The sequence below is a fragment of the Staurois parvus genome, unplaced genomic scaffold (genome assembly GCF_062004578.1).
Source record: "Staurois parvus isolate SC_StPar_1 unplaced genomic scaffold, SC_StPar_1.0 ptg000183l, whole genome shotgun sequence".
NCBI classification, from domain to species: domain Eukaryota; kingdom Metazoa; phylum Chordata; class Amphibia; order Anura; family Ranidae; genus Staurois; species Staurois parvus.
Window position 1 is genome coordinate 8789206 of NW_028317979.1, and position 25795 is coordinate 8815000.

The 25795-nt window shown below is 41.9% G+C and overlaps 1 protein-coding gene across 3 annotated transcripts in view; it reads left to right on the forward strand.

Annotated features, from left to right (window-relative positions):
- Positions 1-25795, forward strand: part of ARHGAP29 (Rho GTPase activating protein 29) — a 205482-nt gene that overhangs the window by 21180 nt on the left and 158507 nt on the right. For all 3 annotated transcript variants that reach the window (XM_089677292.1, XM_089677293.1, XM_089677294.1), the window contains exon 2: positions 17228-17561. In XM_089677292.1, the coding sequence (XP_089533418.1) occupies positions 17300-17561 (262 nt within the window). In that variant the 5' untranslated portion in view covers positions 17228-17299. The remainder of the gene's footprint in view (positions 1-17227; positions 17562-25795) is intronic.

Below are 25795 nucleotides of genomic sequence, written 5' to 3' on the forward strand. Positions count from 1 at the left end.
GCACATGAGCGCACTGGACACCCAACATGTAGCACAATGGCAGCTAAGGTGTCCAGTGCGCCCCCTCGACCAACAATTCAACAGTACAAGAAATGGCCACTGCCCCAGTCTATAACTGACCTTGACAGCAAGGACCCATGAACAGATATTTGGCTGAATCGGAGCATAACAGAATGTGTTTTCACTTTGACCAGCTTGTGATGGAGGAAAAAAGAAATGGAGCCTAATGGACCCATGTTTGCTCTATGGGCAGATGGATGAAAAGAAACATGCATCCATTTGTAGGTCCAAGAGTAACATGGAGTTTGATGTGCAATTACCCAAAACAAGTAGTCAAAAATAATCTAGAATCAAATTCCTTCCTATGAGTACTGCACTTTCTTTGCTGTTTGCACCTCATGTACATCTCAGAGTGTTCAAGTACTCTTGTCTATTTACTGAAATTAGGTGGAGTGTTTGGTTACCATGCATGTGTATTTTTTTGAAGGAGTCACTTTGATGACATCATTGATGTCACTCAGTTTTGTAGGATTATGTTCCACAGCAGAGTGACCTAATCACAGCTTTTAAGCTGATCTTGAAAACAGTGGCATGTAAATAGTATCTACTGTCGTTATTCATAGGCTAATTAATAAACTTGGTGTCCCTGCTGGGGGCATTCTAGGACTTGCAGAACAGGTGTTGCACAAATGAAGATGAAGTCAGAGCTGTCTCATTTCCTTTATTTAGGTTTCAGCCGAGGGTTCAGGCTTTCTGCATGTAGCAATCGCTGGTTTGTTTTATTACCCCTCACTAATTTGATGGGAAAATGTGAGCTCTCTGACAAGTATTTACAGAGTGAAGTTTGGCGTTCTTTTCTAGTTAAAGAAGATATCTGTTAGGTACTGTCTGCATCTTTATTTATTACAGGTACTTATATAGCGCCGTCAATTTATGCAGCGCTTTACATACAGTCAGGTCCATAAATATTGGGACATCTACACAATTCTAACATTTTTGGCTCTATACACCACCACAATGAATTTGAAATGAAACAAACAAGATGTGCTTTAACTGCAGACTGTCACCTTTAATTTGAGGGTATTTACATCCAAAAAAGGTGAATGGTGTAGGAATTACAACAGTTTGCATATGTGCCTCCCACTTGTTAAGGGACCAAAAGTAATGGGACAAAATAATAATCATAAATCAAACTTTCACTTTTTAATACTTGGTTGTAAATCCTTTGCAGTCAATTACAGCCTGAAGTCTGGAATGCATAGACATCACCAGATGCTGGGTTTCATCCCTGGTGATGCTCTGCCAGGCCTCTACTGCAACTGTCTTCAGTTCCTGCTTGTTCTTGGGGCATTTTCCCTTCAGTTTTGTCTTCAGCAAGTGAAATCCACGCTCAATCAGATTCAAGTCAGGTGACTGACTTGGCCATTGCATAACATTCCACTTCTTTCCCTTAAAAAACTCTTTGGTTGCTTTTGCAGTATGCTTTGAGTCATCGTCCATCTGCACTGTGAAGCGGCGTCCAATGAGTTCTGAAGCATTTGGCTGAATATGAGCAGATAATATTGCCCGAAACACTTCAGAATTCATCCTGCTGCTTTTGTCAGCAGTCACATCATCAATAAATACAAGAGAACCAGTTCCTTTGGCAGCCATACATGCCCACGCCATGACACTACCACCACCATGCTTCACTGATGAGGTGGTATGCTTAGGATCATGAGCAGTTCCTTTCCTTCTCCATACTCTTCTCTTCCCATCACTCTGGTACAAGTTGATCTTGGTCTCATCTGTCCATAGGATGTTGTTCCAGAACTGTGAAGGCTTTTTTAGATGTCGTTTGGCAAACTCTAATCTGGCCTTCCTGTTTTTGAGGCTCACCAATGGTTTACATCTTGTGGTGAACCCTCTGTATTCACTCTGGTGAAGTCTTCTCTTGATTGTTGACTTTGACACACATACACCTACCTCCTGGAGAGTGTTCTTGATCTGGCCAACTGTTGTGAAGGGTGTTTCCTTCACCAGGGAAAGAATTCTTCGGTCATCCACCACAGTTGTTTTCCATGGCCTTCTGGGTCTTTTGGTGTTGCTGAGCTCACCGGTGCGTTCCTTCTTTTTCAGAATGTTCCAAACAGTTGTTTTGGCCACGCCTAATGTATTTGCTATCTCTCTGATGGGTTTGTTTTGTTTTTTCAGTCTAATGATGGCTTGCTTCACTGATAGTGACAGCTCTTTGGATCTCATCTTGAGAGTTGACAGCAACAGATTCCAAATGCAAATAACACACTTGAAATGAACTCTGGACCTTTTATCTGCTCATTGTAATTGGGATAATGAGGGAATAACACACACCTGGCCATGGAACAGCTGAGAAGCCAATTGTCCCATTACTTTTGGTCCCTTAACAAGTGGGAGGCACACTTGTTTGTTTCATTTCAAATCCATTGTGGTGGTGTATAGAGCCAAAAATTTTAGAATTGTGTCGATGTCCCAATATTTATGGACCTGACTGTATATATTGTACATTCACATCAGTCCCTAACCCTCAAGGAGCGTACAATCTGAGGTCCCTAACTTACATTCATACATACACATACTAGGGCCAATTTAGACAGGAGCCAATTAACCTACCAGCATGTCTTTGGAGTGTTGGAGGAAACTGGAGTACCCAGAGCAAACCAACGCAGGCACAGGGAGAACATGCTAACTCCAGGCAGGTGGTGCCGTGGTTGAGATTCGTACCAATGACCCTAGTACTGCCAGGCGGAAGTGCAAACCATTTAGCCACTGTGCTGCCTGTAATGTAAAAGTGTGCTAGTATGCATCGCATGCTAGCACATTATTTATTTCAGGTACTTTATATAGCGCTGTCAATTTACGCAGCGCTCTACACATATATATTGTACATTCACATCAGTCCTTAACCCTCAAGGGGCGTACAATCTAAGGTCCCTAACTTACATTCATACATACACATATTAGGATCAATTTAGACAGGATCCAATTAACCTACCAGCATGTCATTGGAGTGTGGGAGGAAACCGGAGCACCCGGAGGAAACCCACGCAAGCACAGGGAGAACATGCAAACTCCATGCAGGAGGCGCCATGGTCGGGAATCGAACCCATGACCCATTTACTGCAAGGCAGATGTGCTAACCACTAAGCCACTGTGCCGCCCATTATGAAGGACTTACCTTAAAAACGAAGCCCTCCGGTGCCGCGCTGTCCCCACTGCAGAGGCTTCCATCTTCACCCGGTCTTCCTTCTGGGTTCATGAGCTCTGGCGGTCTGATTGGCCAAGCTGTGATGAGGTCACTCCTGCATATGCATCCTGTGCCACAGCACAGTACCCTGAATGAACGGTATTGGTATGCCGACTCTTTAGAGAAAAAAAAACTAAATTAATCCTTGGTGCAGTCAAGATGACAGCTGTTCTTTCTATGAAAAATACTCTTTTTAGGTATTTCCAGTTGAATTGTTACAGCTAAATAGAATTCATCTTTTATTTAAAATGTAAATCTAGTTGGTGCTCAACTTTAACGTTTGTAATTGAATTGCAGTTCTTGTTTATGGGGTTGCAATCATATGCTGAAATGACAATTGTAATCCACTTTCAGCGGACCCCTAGTCATCTTTTAAACCATAGTCCCACGGAAATCGCATGGTGCTATGTTTTCCAATGCATGGGGATGCAAAGTGGCTTCAGGGAACCACATAATAGGTACCAGCGAGGGTGACAACGTGATCCTTTCCGGTGGGGTCCTGGAGAATACAGAGCAGCACAAATCTTCTGTGGAAATGCTTAGGCAGTTCCCAGGAATCTCCCAGAAGGGGTGGCAATGTCATGCCCAATGATGCTGAAGACGGGGGTAAGGCAAGTATAAAGTCTTACGTTTTTAACTTTACAGGTAACTTTTAGACCTACTATCAGCCAGGGTGGATTTGATTTAAATCAAACTGATTTAAATCACTAGTCAGTAAGGCTTGATTTAAATCCTAGTTTTCTACATAAAGACTCATTCTTGCTGGTATAACTTTAATATGCAAGTAGATGAAGATTTTTAGAATAACAACTTTTCAGATTAGTTTTTTTTATCCCCAGTTTAATAGGTTAATCATTCATATTTGGACAACTTTTCTGTTGTACTTAGGAAGGAGAAAAATAATCATTACCTTAATAATAACAATTTAAATAGATTTATTCAACTGAAACAATAACATTCCAGCATATGTTATTTGCTTAAACAAACATCCATGTTTGGTAACTAATTTGGCTAAACAAAATATATATATTTTAAGAAACTTAGACTGTCAGCCCCTTCCTCCTCACACTTAGTTTCACTTTCTTCTTGTGCAGATCTATTCCACTCCAAACAATCAGAAAAATATTGTTTCTATTCTATTCACTGAACTTCTTGAAACTTAGCAGTGAAGGGGTTGATTCTGTCTTCATAGGTTTGTAGAAGTTAGGATTAAGGTCTTTTTCTTAACTCTTCATGTTATAACATTTTTGCTGTGAAGAAGAGGCATGTGATCTCCGCTGAGTCAAATTCAGTTTTGAGAACTGCAAAAGTAAACCAAGCATCTGTGATAATATCTTGTAGGCAGAGAAACAGCCCAATAATCTTACAAAAAACCTCTGGAAGAGCATGACATTGTGAATGGATTAATGGAATTTATTTACCAAAAAAATTACACACATACAGCCTTATTCTACATAATTAAAAAACTAATCTTTATTTCATGATGGAATAACCTTTGGATGGTAATATATTTTTCTCAAAAAGCATTTTATTTAAAAAAATCTGATTTAAATAAAAACTGTTTTTTTTTTTTTTTTCGTTGATTTTTATCCACCCTGCTCTCAGCAGACAATTTATACAGGCTGTGTGCAGCACAGTGTTGGTGTCATTACTAATTTTTACAAGATATTATCTGGATTTGTAAAGGCATTTGGTACACATAGAGGACTTTGTAGCTGTTGTGGTATATATGTAAGATTTGATTCACACATCTGTGTTATGAAATCGCTCAGTTTTTTTGTGCGATTCAGGCATGCAGAACTGTTTGAATATCATAAAGATTTGAATGCAATTTTAGTAGAACACTCATCTCTGATTTATCATTATACTGTATGGCTTGCAAATTCGGAACGCATCACTCCAAACTCGCACAGGACCTTTCTTACAAACGCTACCAAACCACCGTGTGGGAGGATCGCATATATGTAAACCACCTCTGTTGGAACAAAGTGGGGTTCATTTACTAAAGGTAAATATACTGTGCACTGCAAGTGCAGCTTCTTTATATCTGAGGGGAAGCTCTGAAATGAGGCAAAGCTCTGCTGATTTCGCATACCCAATCACGTGCAAGCTAAATTTTTTTTTTTTTTCTTGCATGTTTTCCTCAAATCTAGAGCAACAGCACTTTCAGTGCACATCCTATTTGCCTTTAGTAAATCAACCCCATTGTATCTCTGCTTCTCATGCAAATTACTGCCCTTGAAAATGCATCACAAATCGCATATGTGTGAACTAGAGCTAAAGTGTATCTAAAGCCAAAAAATGTATCTTAATGTTGAATGTGATGAGTGGTAGAACCTGTCAAGTTTTTATTGCTGTGCTTTGTCCCTAATTGGGAGATACACTCTTAGTATTTTCCCTGGGACTAAAAATGCGGGTGAAACCGAGAATTTGAGTTACCAATAGAATAGGAATAGAGGTTATATCTTACATTAGAGACATTTATTCTGATGCCAACTGTCAGAGGGGAGTTCCCTCACTTTGGAGAGATTTTCTACCAATTCCTGTTGTGTCTACAGAAGAGGAAATTAAGATAAATTTCCCCAGTGGGGCACAGATGAAAAAGCTGATGATGTTACACCATTCTTTACTCTGTCTGGAATGCAATTTAAAGTTGTATTTTTTTTCTATTTTACTTTATTTAGGGTGCATTCATACTTCATAATGGCATCCTCACAGTACGGAAAATGCGGAATGTTTTCAGGTGCGCGAAACTAAAAAAGCACCATGTGGGTAGATGCAGCTGCATTTTTAAAAATGATTTCGGGAATTTTTCCCTGCAGGAAACACATATACAGCAGTCCATTCAAATAAATGTGTTGCTGTGCAGCGAAAACATGCCATGCACCACGTGCTAAAGTGAGAAGCTAGACTTGAAGCATAAGTTCACATGGCCACGTGTTTTTTTTTTTTTTTTTGTTTGTTTTTTTTTTTTCTGGGGGGGGGGGGGCGTTTCTAAATTCGTGACTGTAAGTGGGGGATCTTCTCGCTAGATGCAGCGGGTCGGGGAGATGCTGCAGGAGTGAGAACATGTTACATGTTCCCAAAGGTGAACTTCTCTTTTAATGTTTTTTGTTTTTTTGTTTTTTTTTCTCCTAACACTAACTGATGTAGTGCAGTGGGTAGATGCAGACACAAAACTTTCCTGGGTGTCAGATACTAGACTGTATATTAGTTCGGCATCCATTTGGAAGAAATTATTGCAGATGTGTTAATTGATTAGCTCTTTAAAAAAAAAAAAAAATCTTCTTTTCCACCTAATTGGAGTTTGTGTTTAGATCTAGAGTTCTTTGCATTGTGAACTTGCATGTTTTTCTGCTCCTTTTTTTAATAGCATTAACATATATTCTCTTTTTTTTTTTTTTTTTTTCCTTTCTGTCAACATCTCTGCACAATGGGATTAGAGCAACTCCCTGTCATAACCATCTTTGTTCTTTTTCTGCTGGTCCTGCCAAGGTCCTTGTACTAGATGTAAGATGATTATCAGCGTGGACCCTTCTGCTTCTGTGTTTGTGTCTTCCTGTTCGTGTGTGCTATCGATTGTATTGCAGTCCTCCCAGTGTGGGATTTGGCAGCTGCTAAACCTATTCAGGCTTATGGATATGCCCTCCTGCTTCATCGTCCTAGTCCTTGTTGAGAAATGACCTAAAGACTAACGTTAGTTTCTGTGGGGTTTGATTTCAAGTACTTCTGAACCTTGTTGCTGTTTGTGATCAGTTATTACCTTTTGTATCACTTGGTCTGCCCTTTTTGTATTTCAATGGTTTTATTAATTTATAACAATTAACACAGGAGCAACAAATCACGCCCACGCAGGGGCTATCAAGGTCTGTCCTTTTTAAATTGTCAGCTCTCACAAACAGGGTCCTCTGATACTTATTGTATTGATTTGTGTATTAACTGTACTGTCTGCCTTTATTTTTGTAAAGCACTGTGCAAACTATAGGCAGGTAAGAACAACATAAGGCTCTGTTCACACCATTGGAGGTGTTAAGGAATTTGCACTTGTTTCTGTGTGTTGTGTTTAGGGCAGCTCATTTATTTCAATGGGATGCACCATGCATGAAAAACGCAGTAAAGTGCACATCCCTTTTCAGAAATTGCACCACACTAAAACACTTGGTACTTTGTTACCATGCATTTTGGCATGTGCACATGAGCATGTATTGCTAGTTGCGATATTATCAATGAATGGCTATGCCACTCGTGAGGGCTGTGTTTTTTTTCTATGTGGTCCTGCAATTCGCAAATGTGAACCTAGCTTCAGCCAGTGCCCACAGCTGTCGGAGTACCCTAACAGTGACTGTGGTTGATTGGCTGCACTCACTGTTTTCGCGACAACTTTCCACTTGGCGTCTTCAGAGTGAAGTTTGTTGAGCCTGTTGGTTCAAGAAGGGCCACCCATGGATCTGATTTCAACAGGATACAGCTGAAAGTAGATCCAGTGTATGACTAACTTTCCTGATTCTGCTTAATAGTTCATGCCAGGACCTCCAAAATGAACATAGACTGTGTAAATGTGTAAAGTCATGCTTTAATTGATGATTGGAGCAATACTTGATCAGTTCAGATAATTTCAACATAAAGCAAAAATGCCCTGGCATAAAAAGTGCCTACAGTAGCAATAGTACTGAAACACATGTACCATTTTGGCCTTTATATTGATGTGTCCCTCAAAGGCCCTTTCTAGGTGTGTGTGTGTGTGTGTGTGTGTGTGTGTGTGTGTGTGTGTGTGTGTGTGTGTGTGTGTGTGTGTGTGTGTGTGTGTGTGTGTGTGTGTGTGTGTGTGTGTGTGTGTGTGTGTGTGTGTGTGTGTGTGTGTGTGTGTGTGTGTGTGTGTGTGTGTGTGTGTGTGTGTGTGTGTGTGTGTGTGTGTGTGTGTGTGTGTGTGTGTGTTAGTTAGTTAGTTAACAGATTGTAATTGCTTTACTCAGATCATTTCAAAAACTAGTTTTGACATAGGCTCCATGCACACTGGGTGTTTTAATAACGCTGGTAACGTTAGCTGTATAAAGTCACGTTTAAAACTTGAGTTTTTCAGCGTTTTTGCATTAGTGGTCTTTTGCTGCGTTATTTCGTGGTTTGTTTTTTTGCTCATAAAATGTCCAAAACCACTGGTTTGCTGCAATTTACTGCAGTTTGCAGCATTAGAGCGTTGTTACAGCTAAAAAAAACTCCTATAGAAACTTGCTAATTCTCTATTGTTTTTTTTTTTTTTTTTTTTTTCCAGCCAAAAACCGCCCCTGCCTAAAAGCATTGATTACAGTCTGTGTGTGCATGGACACATAGAGTAATATGCTGGAGAGTTTACTGGCTGTAGAAACAAACTTCAAAAGCCAAAAGCAGCAGCTGTAAAATCATCCAGTGTGCATGAGGACTTGGTATTATTTACCTCTTCTGTGCTAAATGGTCCACGTACAGTCCGGGTAAGCTCTGTGTGGGGACTTGGGTAAGGCCATTGAAAATAACGTCTGCTTAGTACATGTACGATTATAAAAAACAAAGCTGCCAATACCGTCTATGGCCGTTCCCCCTCCCGAGCTTGGTGCTCCACCCTTGGACTTTTGGTGCAATAAAAATCTGTACAGTTTCTATGGAGCTTTACGAGTTCAGAACTGCTGCCTTGTTCTTTATAGGAAAATCATTTTTATCTGCTACGTAAATTGAAATAATTCCACTGATTTAATGGTTTCCCAAAACAGTTTGCATTCACAGCATGCCTTGACGGAACTGTCACTGTTGCTTGTGCCCTCTGAACTGTCAAGTGGGCTGTAAAGGACAGGAAGGTTTAGTTCCACTTTAAACTAAAATCTTGCCATTAGAACTGTAGATATGATTATGGAAATGTGGGATGGTAGTAAATATCTCTAAAGCCTGAAATACAAGTTTTGAGAGGTAGGACGGGGTTGTTCCTAATCAATCACAGGACATTATTCATATAGTATGTGTGAGAAATGATTTCCCAGTAAATAATTCAAGCCCTTTGGTTTGTGTATTAGGGTGGAGATTACTCCCCTGTCCTCATCACTGATGATATAAGCATTTTATTTACGATATAAACTAGTTTTACCACCTATAGAGGTGTTGTGTTCACATGCTCCCTCCGTAAGCCTTAGCAGCCTAGGTCAGTTGGTTTCAACGTGGTAGGAAAATTGGGGCTGTTTTATGTCATTAGAGATTGCAGAGACCTGCAGTGACCTAAAGGGAATTGGTTTCCCTTTGTTTCCAGGACCAGTTCACACCTGAGCACAGTTCCCTGTGTGTCCTGCACTGCCCTTACAAGATATGCAAGAGCCGTGTGTTTGTGGCCACCAAACAGTATGGTAGCGCAGTACCATGTTTTTTGGTGCAGTGTGATCTGAAAAAGTAGTGCTTGCTTGTTCCAGTACTTTTGGCTGCCCATCAAAATGAATGGGCTCCTAATACTGAAACGCACGAATGTGTGTTCTCGTGTGAACCGGCCCTCAGGGAAAAGTGAAATCTCTATTGAAGGCTCCCTCTGCCACCCAGGGATGCTCACCTTTACTGATGGCAGGCCTACCTCCTTGTTTGCTCACTTTCGATGCTGACATGTCTATGCCCCCTGTTGCCACCACTGCTATCTTCTCTGCTGCTTCATAATGGAATCCTTGCACTTTCTTTTTTGCTGTTGCCAAACCCCATCACCCAGCTACTTTCATGCCATGTTACGCATGCCGAGAATGGACTGCACACAAGCTGCAGGCAAAAAATATTTGGTAGGAGAAATGGAAGGAAGTGACCTAAAAACTCCACATCCTAGCAATTGTTTTTTGTAAACTTAGTTCTGCTTTAAAGTAAAACTGCACATAAAAAAAAAATTGGGTAATGTCAAAGTAGCGATCAGCAGGATATTATTATTATACAGGACTATATAGCGCCGACAGTTTGCTCAGCACTTTACATTATGGTGGGAGACCGTACAGTAACAATACAATTCAATACAAGAGGGATTCGAGGGCCCTGCTCCTTGGAGCTTACAATCTAGGAGGGAGGGGATAATGGTACAGGAGGAGATAGCTGTGGGGGATGGAGTGGTTGGATGAGTAGAGGAGTTCAGTATTAGCTGAGGGCGGGGTAGGCTTCCCTGAAGAGAGATTTTCAGAGTGCGCCTAAAGGTGAGCAGAGTAGGTGATAGTCTGATGGATTGGGGTAGGGAGTTCCAGAGGATGGGGGAAACCCTGGAGAAGTCCTGGATACTATAAACTGTCCAGTGGGAGCACCAAACAAACATTCAAGGCTTTTCATGATAATAGATTTAGGCCTCATGCACATGGTACTGATGTTTGAGAATCTGCTTTTTTGAACGTAATGTCCTGCGCATGTTTTGCATGCATTTGCGCCTATTTATGCACAATATATTCGTAGGGAAAATTAATATTGTCTAATATTCTCGTATGTACGTTTTGTCAGCAGATGGTATAAATTACTGACCAAAAATGCAATCTTCCTTTTTTCTTTTTCTTTTTTTTTACTGAGGAATCCACGGCACATATTTACGCTCACATTTATGCACCTGTGTGCAAAGGCACATTGTAAATAATGAGCTATATTTTAACTCCAATAAAAATAAAACGCTGTACTGAGCTTTTCCAAGCTGCAGTGTGCAAGAAGCCTTATAGTAGAACCTCCCCCCCCCCCCCCCCCCCTCAGGACTTAAGAAGTGAATGTGATTCAAGTCAAACATTAGGATGTTAGGCAATGTATTTTGCTGCCCGTTGGATGGCTCTCAAGTGCTGAATGCTGTAATATATTTGAGTGTGGCATTTTGTTGAAATGGTGGAGGTGGCCTTTTAGTGAGATTGTTTTCTGTATTATGGCTGTATATTTAGAGTGCATAGTAATGTGATTAATAAAGCCATGTCTGCACAAAGTTGTTTGTTTCATCTCTTTACAAAAAAAAAAAGAAACAAAATCTGGGGAACCTTATACAGAAGTTAAATAGCCCTTTGTGGTCAAACAGGCTGCACTCAGATGAACACTTCCTTTGCACACTTGATAGGTTTCTGTATTGGTTGTTTGTAGACTGTGAGCTTTTATGTAGCAAGCTTTTGGATTTGCTGTGTAATGTGGCCATGATAAGCCTGGTTAATTGGAGAAGAATGACAGCTACTAAAATGTATCCATTATATAGGAACGCAACATGGAACATCAATACATGCATATCTTGATATGCCTTTTATTGCAACCAGTATTAGTGTTTGTTATATAGGTGGCATCTAGATCTAACTCGGCTATATAGAGGACGCCCAACAATATTTGTTCCTATGCCCAGTACACACGATAAGAAAATTCTACGAAAATAAAATGCCTTCAGAGCGATTGTCCAATTAAGCTGATCATTAGTACACCGCTTTTGAAACCTGGTCACGACCGTCTATGGGAAAATATCTGAAGGGACAAGCATAAAAATGTTTTTCATAAGATAACAGAATGAACAATTTTTTGTGTAATTAGTATAGAAAAAAAAATTGAGTGACCAAAAATGCGCATGCTTGGATACATTGGAATACATTACAGTACAATACAATACATCACTCAAAATTGTATTCTGTTTTACAAGGTTTTTTGTAACCTTAGTAACATCTTCATTTTCGATATGAGACTAGCATGCAAAATAAAAGATGAACATTCGTCCAATATTCTCACAGTGTGTACTAAACATTAGAATAAACTGAGATTTTGTATCCTCTGTGTTTTTTGTTACTTTTTTGATGTTACAGCAGTGTGTCCAAGTTCATGATCGAATGTTGGAGACCCTTCAATCAGACGATATTATTTTATTTATTACATGTATTTGTATAGCGCCATCAATTTCCGCAGTGCTTTACATATATATTGTACTAAGGTCCCTAACTCGCATTCATACATACACATACTAGGGCCAATTTAGACAGGAGCCAATTAACATACCAGCATGTTTTGGAGTGTGGGAGGAAACCCATGCAGGCACAGGGAGACTATGCAAACTCCAGGCAGGTAGTACCGTGGTTGGGATTCGAACCAATAACCCTAGTTTTGCTAAGCGGAAGTGCTAACCACTTAGCCACTGTGATCATTCATTTAAACAATTTTCTCATAGGATTATATCTGCATTTATAGTGTTTTTTCACCTTTTTATAACAAATGAAAAGGTGAACCAACATCATACACTTTTCCCATTCCCCAGGTCACCACTTCACTTACCTCCATGGGTGATTCAGTTTCACTGTCCAAAACGGCGCTGCCCTTTCTCTGTGCAGGGACAGGTCAAAATGGTTCTGATTGGTCAGTGCGCTATCTTTTGTTATCACATTACTTACAGTGCATTGCAAGCCAGTCATTTTCAATGGCATCCCATCACACCTAGGTAAGGCAGCACAATGCACTTGTGTTAATTCACACCACAACACACATTATTTCAGGTGCTTACATAGTGCTGTCAATTTACTCAGCACTTTACATATATATTGTACATTAACATCAGCCCCTAACCCTCAAGGGGTGTAAAATCTAAGGTCCCTAACTTACATTCATACATACACATACTAGGGACAATTTAGACAGGATCCAATTAACCTACCAGCATGTCTATGGGGTGTGGGAGGAAACCGGAGTACCAGGAGTAAACCCACGCACGCAAAGGGAGAACATGCAAACTCCAGGCAGGGGGTGCTGTGACGGGGATCAGGGGCGTATCTGCTGCGAGGCAACCTAGGCATTCACCTAGGGCAGCACTTTTCAGGGGGGCGGCAGTGCCGCCCCCCCACCTTTTTTCACGGAGGGGATACTTCCGTGGGAAAGATATACAGGGGCAGGGCCGTCATGGCTGAGGGACCGTCCGCAGAGGAAAGCAGAGTGGTGGGCGGATGTGTGACATGTACCCCTCACATGTCCCACCGCCCCTCACCTGTCTCACTGCGCTCCTCATGTCACACTGCCCCTCACCTGTCTCACTGCGCTCCTCATGTCACACTGCCCCTCACCTGTCTCACTGTGCTCCTCATGTCACACTGCCCCTCACCTGTCTCACTGTGCTCCTCATGTCACACTGCCCCTCACCTGTCTCACTACGCTCCTCCTGTCCCATTTCCCCACCTATCCTTCTGCACGCCTCCTGTCCCACTGCCCCTCGCCTGTCCCACTGCGCTCCCCCTGTCCCATTGCCCCGATCCTGTCCCACTGCCCCCCCACCTGTCCCTCTGCGCTTCTCCTGTCCCACTGCCCCCCCACCTGTCCCTCTGCGCTTCTCCTGTCCCTCTGCACTCCCCCTGTCCCACTGCCCCTCACTTGTCCCACTGCGCTCTTCCTGTCCCACTGCCCGTCACTGACACCAATGAGGAGGGACTTTTCCTCCTACTGACACCAATGATGGGGCACTATTCCACTGACACCAATGATGGGGCACTATGCCTCCGGGCCTCCCACTGACACCAATGATGGGGCACTATTCCTCCCACTGACACCAGTGATGGGGCACTATTCCTCCCACTGACACCAGTGATGGAACACTATTCCCACTGACACCAATGATGAAACGCTATTCCTCTCACTGACACTAATGATGGGGCACGATTCCTCCCCCTGACACCAGTGATGGGGCACGATTCCTCCCCCTGACACCAGTGATGGGGCACGATTCCTCCCCCTGACACCAGTGATGGGGCACGATTCCTCCCCCTGACACCAGTGATGGGGCACGATTCCTCCCCCTGACACCAGTGATGGGGCACGATTCCTCCCCCTGACACCAGTGATGGGGCACGATTCCTCCCCCTGACACCAGTGATGGGGCACGATTCCTCCCCCTGACACCAGTGATGGGGCACGATTCCTCCCCCTGACACCAGTGATGGGGCACGATTCCTCCCCCTGACACCAGTGATGGGGCACGATTCCTCCCCCTGACACCAATGATGGGACACGATTCCTCCCACTGACACCAATGATGGGGCACTATTCCTCCCCCTGACACCAATGATGGGACACTATTCCTCCCACTGACACCAATGATGGGGCACTATTCCTCCCCCTGACACCAATGATGGGACACTATTCCTGGCCCTGACACCAATGATGGGGCACTATTCCTGGCCCTGACACCAATGATGGGGCACGATTCCTCCCACTGACACCAATGATGGGGCACGATTCCTCCCCCTGACACCAATGATGGGACACTATTCCTCCCACTGACACCAATGATGGGACACTATTCCTCCCCCTGACACCAATGATGGGGCACGATTCCTCCCCCTGACACCAATGATGGGGCACGATTCCTCCCCCTGACACCAATGATGGGGCACGATTCCTCCCCCTGACACCAATGATGGGGCACGATTCCTCCCCCTGACACCAATGATGGGGCACGATTCCTCCCCCTGACACCAATGATGGGGCACGATTCCTCCCACTGGCACTAATTTAGATGCGGTGGGGGGGGGTTGCCTGATTTTAGTCTTGCCTAGGGCAGCACAAAACCGAAATACACCACTGGCGGGGATTTGAACCAACAAAGTACTGCCAGGCGGAAGTGCTAACCATTTAGCCACTGTGCTGCCCATTATGCTGCTGCGTTACAAGTAGTGTATGACCCATTTTTAGTCTCTTTGGGGTCCTCTGGCAGTCCATTCAATTTAATTGAGCTGCCATAACACAACGCATGGTAATGCACAGATACTGAGTGTGTGTTAATGCAAGTGTTGGTTGTGAATGGGCTTTAAGTGTAATTGAAACCTTGGGTATAGAATTTGGCTGTGCTCTCTGGCTGGAATGTTTGCATTTGAAAAGCAGCTGAGCAAAATGTAAACCTTATGTGCCAGTTATGTTATCACTAAAGAACAGAATCCAATGTACAGTACAATTGATTCGAAAAACTCTGTATGGAAAAACACTGTAATATATATACATAAACAACATTGAGACTTGAGGACCTGCTGAAGCTTCTGGCGGTTTGTGGGGGGAATTTCCTTTAGACTACCTTCCTGTTCCGAAGAGCTGCATCATGCTGTGTCTTTCACTAGTTTCCTTTTATAAAGTCAGCACAAGACTATTTGAAGAACGTAGAATTCAACGACCTTGTTATTTCACTTATGTGTTGAGGATAATGTCTGACAACCACTCTGAGTTCTGTGAAATTTCAAGAAATGTATGGAGAGTTATGAGGCCTGTTTATAAAATGTGTAAAATAATTGGTAATGTCTGTATTCTAGAAAAGAAAGCATTTTTAAAACATTATACGCACTAAATGGTGAGATTTTTGCCCTGTGCACATTGGGGGTTTAGCCCTGGTGTTTGAGGCTCTGGCGTTTGGTCACTGGCGTAGGGCCCAGGTTCTTTCCTAGCCCCACTGCCGGCACTAGCAACTAGCTCTACTTGTGTTTTGCCCAAAATGCAGAGTTTTGAGTTCCAGGCATTACTCCCTGAGCGCATAATGTGGTAAATGTTCATACTACTAGGTGCCCCATGTAGTCGCAGCAGCTGCCAATGTTTCATACAGTTTGACAAGCCGCAGGGAGCTGGGCTGGGTGGCACGCCTGTGTCCTCCACCCTCGGCTAAACACTGGAGCCCTAAATGTCCAGTGTGCACAGAGCCTTTACTTTACCTGGTAATCCCTCAAATATCATATGTGTGACTACACTTACTCTTCCACTGTATCTGAGGAAGGAGCCTTGGTTGTCACCAAGGCTGCTTTTCTGATTTGGACTACAATAGGTCTTCCTATGGTCATCTCCATTACAGGGGTAGGGCTGTTAGTAGTTTACAAACTATAGCTTGTGAAAGCAAATATTGTCCAACTCAAAAGTGGTGACAAGGACACGGAGTTTATCAAGATCAACAGATATGCGATTGGACACTGAAAAAGCAGCAGCAGATTGATGAGGTCATATCTCCGCTCTCCTATTCATAGTGTGTTCTTCTCAACAAATGTGTATGCAGCAGAATGTCATCAGATCCTTAGGTAGCCTCTGATAGATCCTCAGGTAGCCTTCCAATAGTTTAGAACCTTTGGAAACATTTTATTACGTACATTTCCATTGAGGAGGTTTTGGAAGATGGCTATGTGGAATTGTATGCTCATTATTCTTATACTATTTAGTGGCACAATATTTGTGGCATTACGTGGCTAGTGGGTTTTTTTTATTTTATTTTGCAGAACATTGTGATATATCGTTGTGACACTTATTATGTGTTTGTGTTCACACAAATAAGTCCCAATTAGGAATTTGACCACGAGTCCTATATATATATATATATTTTTTTTTTGGTCACTTGTCACATTTTGTAACACATTTATGTGGAAGGAAAGTTTTGTTTTGAGTTAGGTTTTTAATCCTGACAGTCTCACTGTATATTATTCACGCCAGTTGTGAGTCTTCTGGTCCCGGCACTTTTTCAGGCATATTTTATGCCATTTACTTATCACTTTGTTTATTTGTGATTTATGTCACTTTTTATCCCCAGTTTAAGGGATGCATGTACATTGTCTCATCATTTTCATCACTGTGTGATGTTTATTTCTCGTTTACATATTTATATATATTTTTTGCATATTATCTCATGATATTGTCCTTTTTTATTATGTGTATATTTCTTTTTGTTAGAATTTATTTGAGTTTTTTATTTATGCATGAATTATGGTATTTAAGTGTATTTAGGTACTGTGTATGGAAGCGCAACACCATTTTCTTTTTTACTTTTGCAATGTATTCAGGTAAATAGCCAGGTGATAGCAGCTTCCTGATCTTTATATTTGTCTTTATTCTGAGTAGCGCAGGTGGTTTACATACTACATTCTATGTGGAATTTTAACTTCTTGTCCTGGTCACAATGTTAATTGCTTGGCTCATGACCAGTGTGTGTGTGTGTGTGTGTGTGTGTGTGTGTATATATACATTTTAATATATATATTTTTTTTTTTTCAGGTTTGGATCTGTGGCTGATGGGCAGAGAGTGGCACTGAATGCTTGCTGCGGAGCTCTCGGAAGCACGCTGGGATGTTGCGTCAGAACGGTGGAGGTAACAGGCGTGGTTTCGGATTTTCACGGTTTTCTACCTCAAACTTTTTTACCATCTCAAGCACTTCAAACTGGGGAATGGGGCGGAGCACCAAAAGCAACTCGCTGAGTAGCATCAGTACCAATTCAGATGGCTATGACAGCTCTGTGGTAGATCCCGAGTATATCATGCAGCTGGTGAACGACGTCAGAAGGTTTGCCGATGTTCTTCTGTATCTCAAAGAAGCCTTTGTATCTCCAGGTGAGCCTTGACCTCTAGATTACTAGTTCTTCTTTAGAGGTTGTTTACCGTGGCCAACAGTGCTTGTTATTGTCCTGGAACCATTGCTTTTCAGAGGTGTATTACTGTTTGAACTTGCTTTATTGACAACAAATGACAGAATGTACACAAAGAAGCCCTAAAAGCCGGAATACATGGCTCAATTTTCTACTAACTGAACAAGAGGAAACCAATCGATTTCCCCCATCTATGCTAATAGTATGGAGTAAGGAATCTCCCTGCTGGCTATTATATACATGCAGCCTCTGCATCAGATGGGCTGATCATTTTCTACCTGGTTCAGTTATTTTTAAATTGACCTTTTGTGGAGCTGGATCATGTTGGGTGGGTCACCTATAGCTCATATTTTTTGTAAAGTCTATATATATATATATATATATACAGAAAAATAATACATAACCCTTGTTGGGCTTTTACTGCTTTTAAAAGTGTGCCCTGGATCTACATCGTGAACTAAAGTCTCATATTGAATAGTGAATGTCCTATGGAGGAGAGTGTAATCTCCCAGGTGTGGCAGGTCTGATGCCATAGTGGGTGCTTCATACTGGATCCACAAAGAACAGAGTAATGGAGCGTCTCCCCATTTATTTTAGAATCCAAAGTAACCAAATTCAAGTGGTTGATTGAACTTGTGGGTGGTAAATTGCTTGGTTTTGACAGCTACTTTTCAAGTGTGTGTTTGTTTTGATTCCCAGTCAATGGAAAAGCGGTTAAAATTACCTAAAAGTTGCTAGTTATATTGAACAGTAAAAATAGGAGATGTGGGCCATTATAAATACCAATACTTTGCTAACAGTCTACTAAGGGCTTGTTCACACTTGACTGTTTTACCAACACTTGCCAAACGCCCCTATAGCATTTGGCAAGCGTTGGTCCGGCGTTTTTTAACGCTCCACAAACACTGCATGCGCGGTTTAGCGGCGGTTGCTAGGCGTTTGCCAAGCGTTAACGCCCCACAAACGCCTATAATGAAGTTTGAATGGTGTTACCGCTCCGCAAACACCCCGCTAACGCTTCGCAACCGCATGTTTGCGGAGCGGCACGATAGACTAGAATAGGAGGCTTCAACGCCTCCTGACTCGACCAGAGGCGTCCATTTTGCCGCGACGTGACGCTAACGCTCCCGTTAGAACAGCACACTGTGCAGAATTGTCCGAGGCGTTTGGGAAGCAGTAAAAACGCTTCCCAAACGCCTCCCTGCTGCCTGCACACAACGTTAGTATGAACGTAGCCTAACTCTGATTTGTGAGTTGTCAAATTTGCTAATTTTTTTTCTGTTAAGTTCAAGAAAATTAGTAGGAAAAGTTAGACTTTTGCACAGTTACATTAAAGGCACGTTCTTCTTTTAAGACCATGTTTCATGTTACATCCATATTTATAGTGGTTGCATTCCTGAGCTTCACTTCCCACACCTACCTGAATCATATGTTGCTTCTCTCTGCTGCCTTCTGTTTTTGTTTAAATGTGATGAGTATTCCCAAGGATCGGTGAATGAGAAAACAAGACCTACCTACCATCATAACAAATCACTCACAGATCACAGCGTAGCAAAATGCAGTGGTGGCTCCACACTTTGTAGTCCATTCTTTACTTCCTCCAGTCCCCTAACAGAAGGACTGTTTTTCTGTATGGATGTGGGGCTGGAACCTGTGCATTGCAGCCCCTAACGTACGTAATTTCAAAGTTCTGTAGGCTTCTTTGAAAACATTTTAACAAATGACCATTTTTTATTAATGTTGGAGCATTTATAACAATTTTTCAAAAGGTAGACTATGCATGTTAGAATACTATTAAAGCTAAAGTGCATCCAAAAAACAACTTGTACCTTTGCACTGTAAAGATAGGTTACCTCCAATGAAGTGTGTCCCATTTCTGACTGCTGCAGTGTTTATTATAACTTCTTATTAATAATAATAATTTATTTTTTTTATTCAGCCCACACTCCCCAGATGGTGCCAAACATCTGGCTCTGAGATTTTTAGTTCTGGCTGCAGTGCAGATATTATTAGTGGTGCACCAAAATGAAAATTCTGGACTGAACCAGAAATGGACAGTTTAACAGGAAAAAAAAATAAAATCTATCTCCAGTAACATAGTAACTTTTATGGAAAGTATGTATGTGTGTATATATTTATGTATGTTTATGCTGTACAGTAATTTAAAGGATAAGTATACCTTTTGACAAAAAATAATAAATGCACACCGCCTGCCGCTTGGTAGTTCTCAGCCTTACCTGAGAAACCATCGATCCTGGCGCAGGGCATAGAGATGAGTGAAGGAAAGATGGCCGCCTCTCATCTCTATGCCCTTGGAGGACCGGAGCGATGTCACTTCCCGTTCCGGACATTTTTTTTTTTTTTTTTTAAAGCACTAGATCAATGCGTTTTTTTTGTTTTTTTTTCCTATCTTATGCTTTACATTGCAGAGGAGAGATGTGGAGTCTTATTGACCCCATATCTCTCCATAAAAAGGACCTGTCACTAATTATTTCTATCACAAGGGATTCATGCATTTCTTGTGACAATAATAAAAGTGATTAAAATTTTTTTTAAAGGGACAGTGCAAAATAAAAAAATAAATTAAATAAATAAAAAGTTTAAAGTGCCCCCGTGCTCGGATGTAGTGGTGAACGCGTACGTAGGCCATGCCCACATATGTAAATTGTGTTCAAACCACACACGTGAGCTATCACCATGAACGCAAGAGCAATAATCCTCGCACTAGACCTCCTCTAACTTTACACTGCTAACCTGTAGAAATTTTTAAAGCATCACCCAAGGAGATTAAGTACCGCAGTTTCACGACATTCCACGAGCATGTGCAATTTTAAAGCATGACATGTTTGGTATCTATTAACTTTTTTTTTTTTTTTTTTTAATCAAAGTGTTTTTTTTCCCAAAAAATATATATTCATTTTTAAAAACTGTGCATTTCAGTTTTCGTATTGAGATTTTTTTTTTTTTTTTTTTTACCAAAGACATGTAGCAGATTACATTTTGGTCTAGATTTATGACTAACGTTTGAGTTTATTGGATGTTCTTATAACCAAAAGTGAAAAATATTGGTTTTTTTTTTTCAAAATTTTCGGTCTTTTTTTTGTCTATAGCGGAAAAAGTAAAAACTGCAGAGGTGATCAAATACCACCAAAAGAAAGCTCTATTTGTGTGAAAAAAAAGGACGACCACGCAATTACCAGTTAAAATAGCACAGTGCCGAACAGCAAAAAATGGCCTGGTTATGAAAAGGAGGTAAATCCTCTGGAGGGCAAGTTGTTAAACAAAAAAAAAAAACAGCATTATCGGCACCTGTTTTTTTTTTTTCCCTATCGGCAAAACACTGAAATCTCTATTTTTGTCCAATAATTTTCAGCTGCATCACTAGATACTACAAAGGGTTGCTCAGTCGGCACCTCCTCCACTCATTTGCATGCTTTTCACTGGATGCAACGTGTTCTGTGATTTCGGAAGGGGAATCGTGACATTCACCTTCACATCTTCCATTCACAGAATGCCTTGTATTCAGAAAAAAATACTTTTTTTTTTTTTCTCTGAATGTAAGAGTTTTTGAGTGTGCGATCTCCTGTGATGTTGATATTACAGCCAGAATTACAAGTCTCACCGCTTGCCTTTCACCGCCGACAGATGATTGTTGGCTGAATAAAAGTAAAAGAGACTGTGCAGATTTCATTTGAAGCAATTTATTTTTACTGTGCAAGTGTTCAAAAAATTGTTTTTTTTGGCATACTTCAGCTTTAAAAATAGGTGAACTAAAAGGTTATTATACCTGCAATATACACGTATTGTATGTATTTACAAGTGTAATTCTTTTTACAGGACTCTAAATATTGGTTATTTAGTAAAGTGTCTGTAAGGAAGTGTTTGTCACTGCTGTCAGTGCAAGAATGCTTTGTCTTTGATGTTGGAGTAAAACGTTTTGGTGTGAGACCATTAGTACTTCAGACCCATACTCCAGCCCATAGCTTTTTGTAATGGAAATTGCTAGGCATGAAGAGAATGTCTTTTCTCTTTTTTTGCTTTGGACATGGTAAATGAGGGGCCTTTATGCCTGTGACTGCTCTGAGAAAAAACCTTTTCCGTATTGATTTTGTGTGTTGTTGCCGGCTGAATTTTTACGCTGTGTTCCCAAATACATGATGCATATATTTCTAATTGTGTGTAAAATTGAGCACAAAGTCTTTTTTGGCAACTTCATAATCGATGGAACTTGGCAGGCATGCATATTGGAGTAACAGAATATATTAAATTAATAATCCCATACATGGTTATAGTTACTTTTGTGGTAGGATTGCACATCTCTTTATTTATTCTGCTATGCATGTAGAGGTAAACTACTACCAAACTTGATGATTTTGCTTAAAACTAGTTAGAGCATAGCTTGCCCATTGCATGTTAAAGGTTGATACAGGGGGCACAGCCTACCTGCTTATTGATACGTTTTTCATCCAGACGTTGCCTTTGTGCACCAGTTCACCCCACCTCCATTATTGGGTATTTTTAGTGTATAATTTTTACAGCTGTAAAGCTATTTCGAAATACACTCTCACTGCAGGGTCAATGCTGTCTTTTATATTTAGAAGATGTAAAAAAAAAAGGGGAGGTTAGTATTAAGTAGAGGAATTCTTAAAGTGTGACTTCACCTTAAAGGGAAGTTCCTCTGATTTCCCCCCCCCCCCCCTTCCATCCACGTTTGGAACAATTTTTTTTCTTTTTAAGGGGATGGGTACCTAGTTTTGTCAGGTATTGGCTCCCACTTCCAATGGAATCACCTAGGGAATTCAGTGGAAGTATCTCCTTTTTTGGCATCTTTTCTTTTTTTTTCTGACAACTTTTTTTTTTTCCAGTAACGATCATGACATTTAGTGTTTTAATTATGGCCTGAAAAGAAATGCGTACAGTAAAAATTTATAGTGTTCTCTCATATTGGTGGTCAGTGGAGGAATGTGTCGTCGTCCCTGCATAGGTGTTCAGTAGAAACATTCCCACATGTGTTGGTGGACAGTGAAGATCTTCCTGATATTGGTCGATGGGAAAGCTCTTAGGTTAGTGCTACATTAGATTGGTGATCAGCTGGAAACTGATCCCCTTACACTAGTAGTCTATTGATGTCATTTACATTAATAGTCAATGGTCCCACAACATTGACTGTTGTTAGTTTAGATGTTGAAACTATGCAGGCAGGCACCATCAGGTGATACATCAATCAGCTAGAGCTCAAAGAACCCCAAACAACCTCTGGGGGTACCCTAGGGTTGTGTGGAACTCTGGTTGATACAAAGATCAAAAGTCGATCCTAAAGCAGCCCATAGATTTGATTGTTTTTGTGGAAGGAAAGAAAATTGCTTGATTTCCCCATCAACTCCGTTAGGGTGGACGGGGGAATGCCTCCTGCAGGGCTATTGTGGTGTGTCGGGAGTGGGTAGGCGGGTTGAGCGTGGCGCTGTGCACGGCTGGCAGTAATCACATGCAGAAAACCCCAACTGTCTGGTTCTACCCAAGTTGATCGATGGCTCAGCCTGCACATACATGGATCGAAATTCGTCTGGTCTCTACCGTGCCGGACAAATTTTGATCCATGTATGGCTGGCACCAATTGGATTTAGACCTTCTTTGGGATTTTGTTGATAAAAGATGCAGAAAAATTAGATTGCATTTGATTCAGGAGATAGACTTAAACGTATGTCTAGCTCTATAAAAGCTGGTTGTAAATTATTACAGAAAACTATGTTGGGTGGACATTCTGATTTTGGCACGATGCACTGTTTACTTACTGAACTGCATTAGTAGTTTGCTGACTGGTTTTACTGGTTGCCTAGACTAGCTCTTAATCAACAGTATCTGCTGGTACTTTTATCTTTTTTAGTGACCCTAAACTTTGACATTACCTGCTTCATGCAGCCTCCTTTCTCACTTGATCCACTACCACATGAAAGAGAAGGTGCACAGCAAAAAAAAAAATCAAGTGGACTTTTCAATGTAATCATAGTTGCATTGTTTTTTGGATAGCATTGGAAGACATTGTGGGATGAAGACACAGGACGTGGCTTTCGTTGTGTTCAGCCTATTAGTTATGCATTTTGTTCTTTGTACAGGAACCTGACATGTGCATGTTACTTTCCTCACCCTTCTTCTCCTAACCTCTGGGGATATCTCCCTAAACGCTGGTCCTCCACTATTTCACCCCCACACCAGGCATCCTCTTTCTTCCAGGAATAGCCGCAATCCCCTCAATTTAACATCAGTCCCCCGTGCTCCCAAAAACCACCCTCCCTTTTTCATGTGCGCTCTGGAATGCCTGCTCTGCCTGTAATAAGCTCACCTCTGTCCATGACCTTTTTATGTCTCCCGCTCCCTTAACCTACTAGCAATTACAGAAACCTGGCTCCAAGCAGCAGATTCTGCTTCTCCAGCAGCACTTTCCAATGGAGGCCACATCTGGACCCACTCACCCAGACCCAGTGGTCGCAAATGTGGTGGAGTTGGTTTGCTTCTATCCCCACTGAGCACCTTTCAAGTCCTCCCTAACCCTCCCTCTCTATCTTTCTCTTCTTTCGAGACTCACAGCATCCGGCTGTTTTCTCCCATTTCTCTGAGGATTGCAGTGATCTATCGGCCTCCTGGACCGGTGTCCCGCTTTCTTGATGATTTCTCCGCCTGGCTACCCTACTTTCTGTCCTCTGAACTACCCACTATCATTCTCAGAGATTTTAACATCCCTATTAATGTTAACAATCCGGCTACATCCCAACTCTTCAACTTAACCTCATCTTTTGCATTAGCACAATGTATACAGTCTTCCGCTCACTCGGATGGGAATACATTAGACCTTGTTTTCTCCCATCTTTGCACTCCCTACAACCTCACAAACACCCCCTTTCCTCTCTCTGATCACAATCTCATCACCTTCACAATGTCCTTGTCTTCAAACACCTATCCCTCCAAGCAGCAAACAATTACCCGCAGAAACCTTCACAACTTGAACCCTGCTCCTTTCCACTCTGCAACTGACCAACTCTATGACAGAATCTCTCCCCCTGCCCTGCCCTGGCCACTGCTGTCTAGAACAGTTTGCTTTCATCCGCATTAGACTCACTTGCTCCTCTAACAACACGAAGCATCAGGCCCCGACCGTTACAACCTTGGCAGACTGACGACACCAGAAATCTTAAACAACATAGTCGTGCGCTGGAGCGATTGTGGCATAAAACCAAACCCCAGCAAGCATTCACCCTATATAAATCTTTTTTTCTCAACATACAATTCCTCCCTTCATGCTGCCAAACAAGCCCACTTTGTCGCTCTTAATAATACCTTGTCATCCAGTCCTCGTCGTCTCTTCTCTACTTTTAACTCTCTACTTTCTCCACCTCCACCCAGTACCTCACTCACTGCTCACAAGATTGCAAATCATTTCAAAAACAAGATTGATGCAATTCGTAGGGGCATTGCCACTGCACAGACATCCATCCCTCTTAGCATACCTTATACTAAACCTCCCTCAACACTTTCCTCTTTTGACCTTGCTACTACCGAAGAGGTCACTAAGGTTTTCTTAGAAGCCTGTCTTGCTACCTGCCCCCTGGATCCTGTCCCCTCACAACTACTATGGTCACCCTCTTCCATCCTATGCTCCCTCATTCACATCTTCAATCTCTCCCTCTCTACTGGTGCCTTCCCCTCCCTCTAAAGCATGCACACAACGCTCCCATACTTAAAAAGCACTCCCTGGACCCCACCAACCTGAACAACTTAAGACCCATCTCCCTGCTGCTTCTACAATCGCCTGAGCTCTCACCTCACCGACAACAACCTTCTTGACCCTTTACAGTCTGGCTTTCGCTCACTCCACTCCACTGAAACTGCCCTACTAAAACTCACTAATGATCTACTAACAGCTAAAACCAATGGCCACTACCCCGTACTCTTACTACTTGACCTCTCTGTGGCTTTTGATACGGTTTACCATCCCCTCCACTCTCTTGGTCTCAGAGACTCTGCTCTCTCCTGGTTCTCCTCCTACCTATCGCAGCGCTCCTTCAGCGTTACCTATAACGCTGCCTCCTCCTCTCCACTCCCTCTTTCTGTAGTGGTCCCCCAAGGTTCCGCCCTTGGACCCCTTCTCTTCTCCATCTACACCTCCTCCCTTGGTCACTTGATAAACTCCCATGGCTTTAAGTA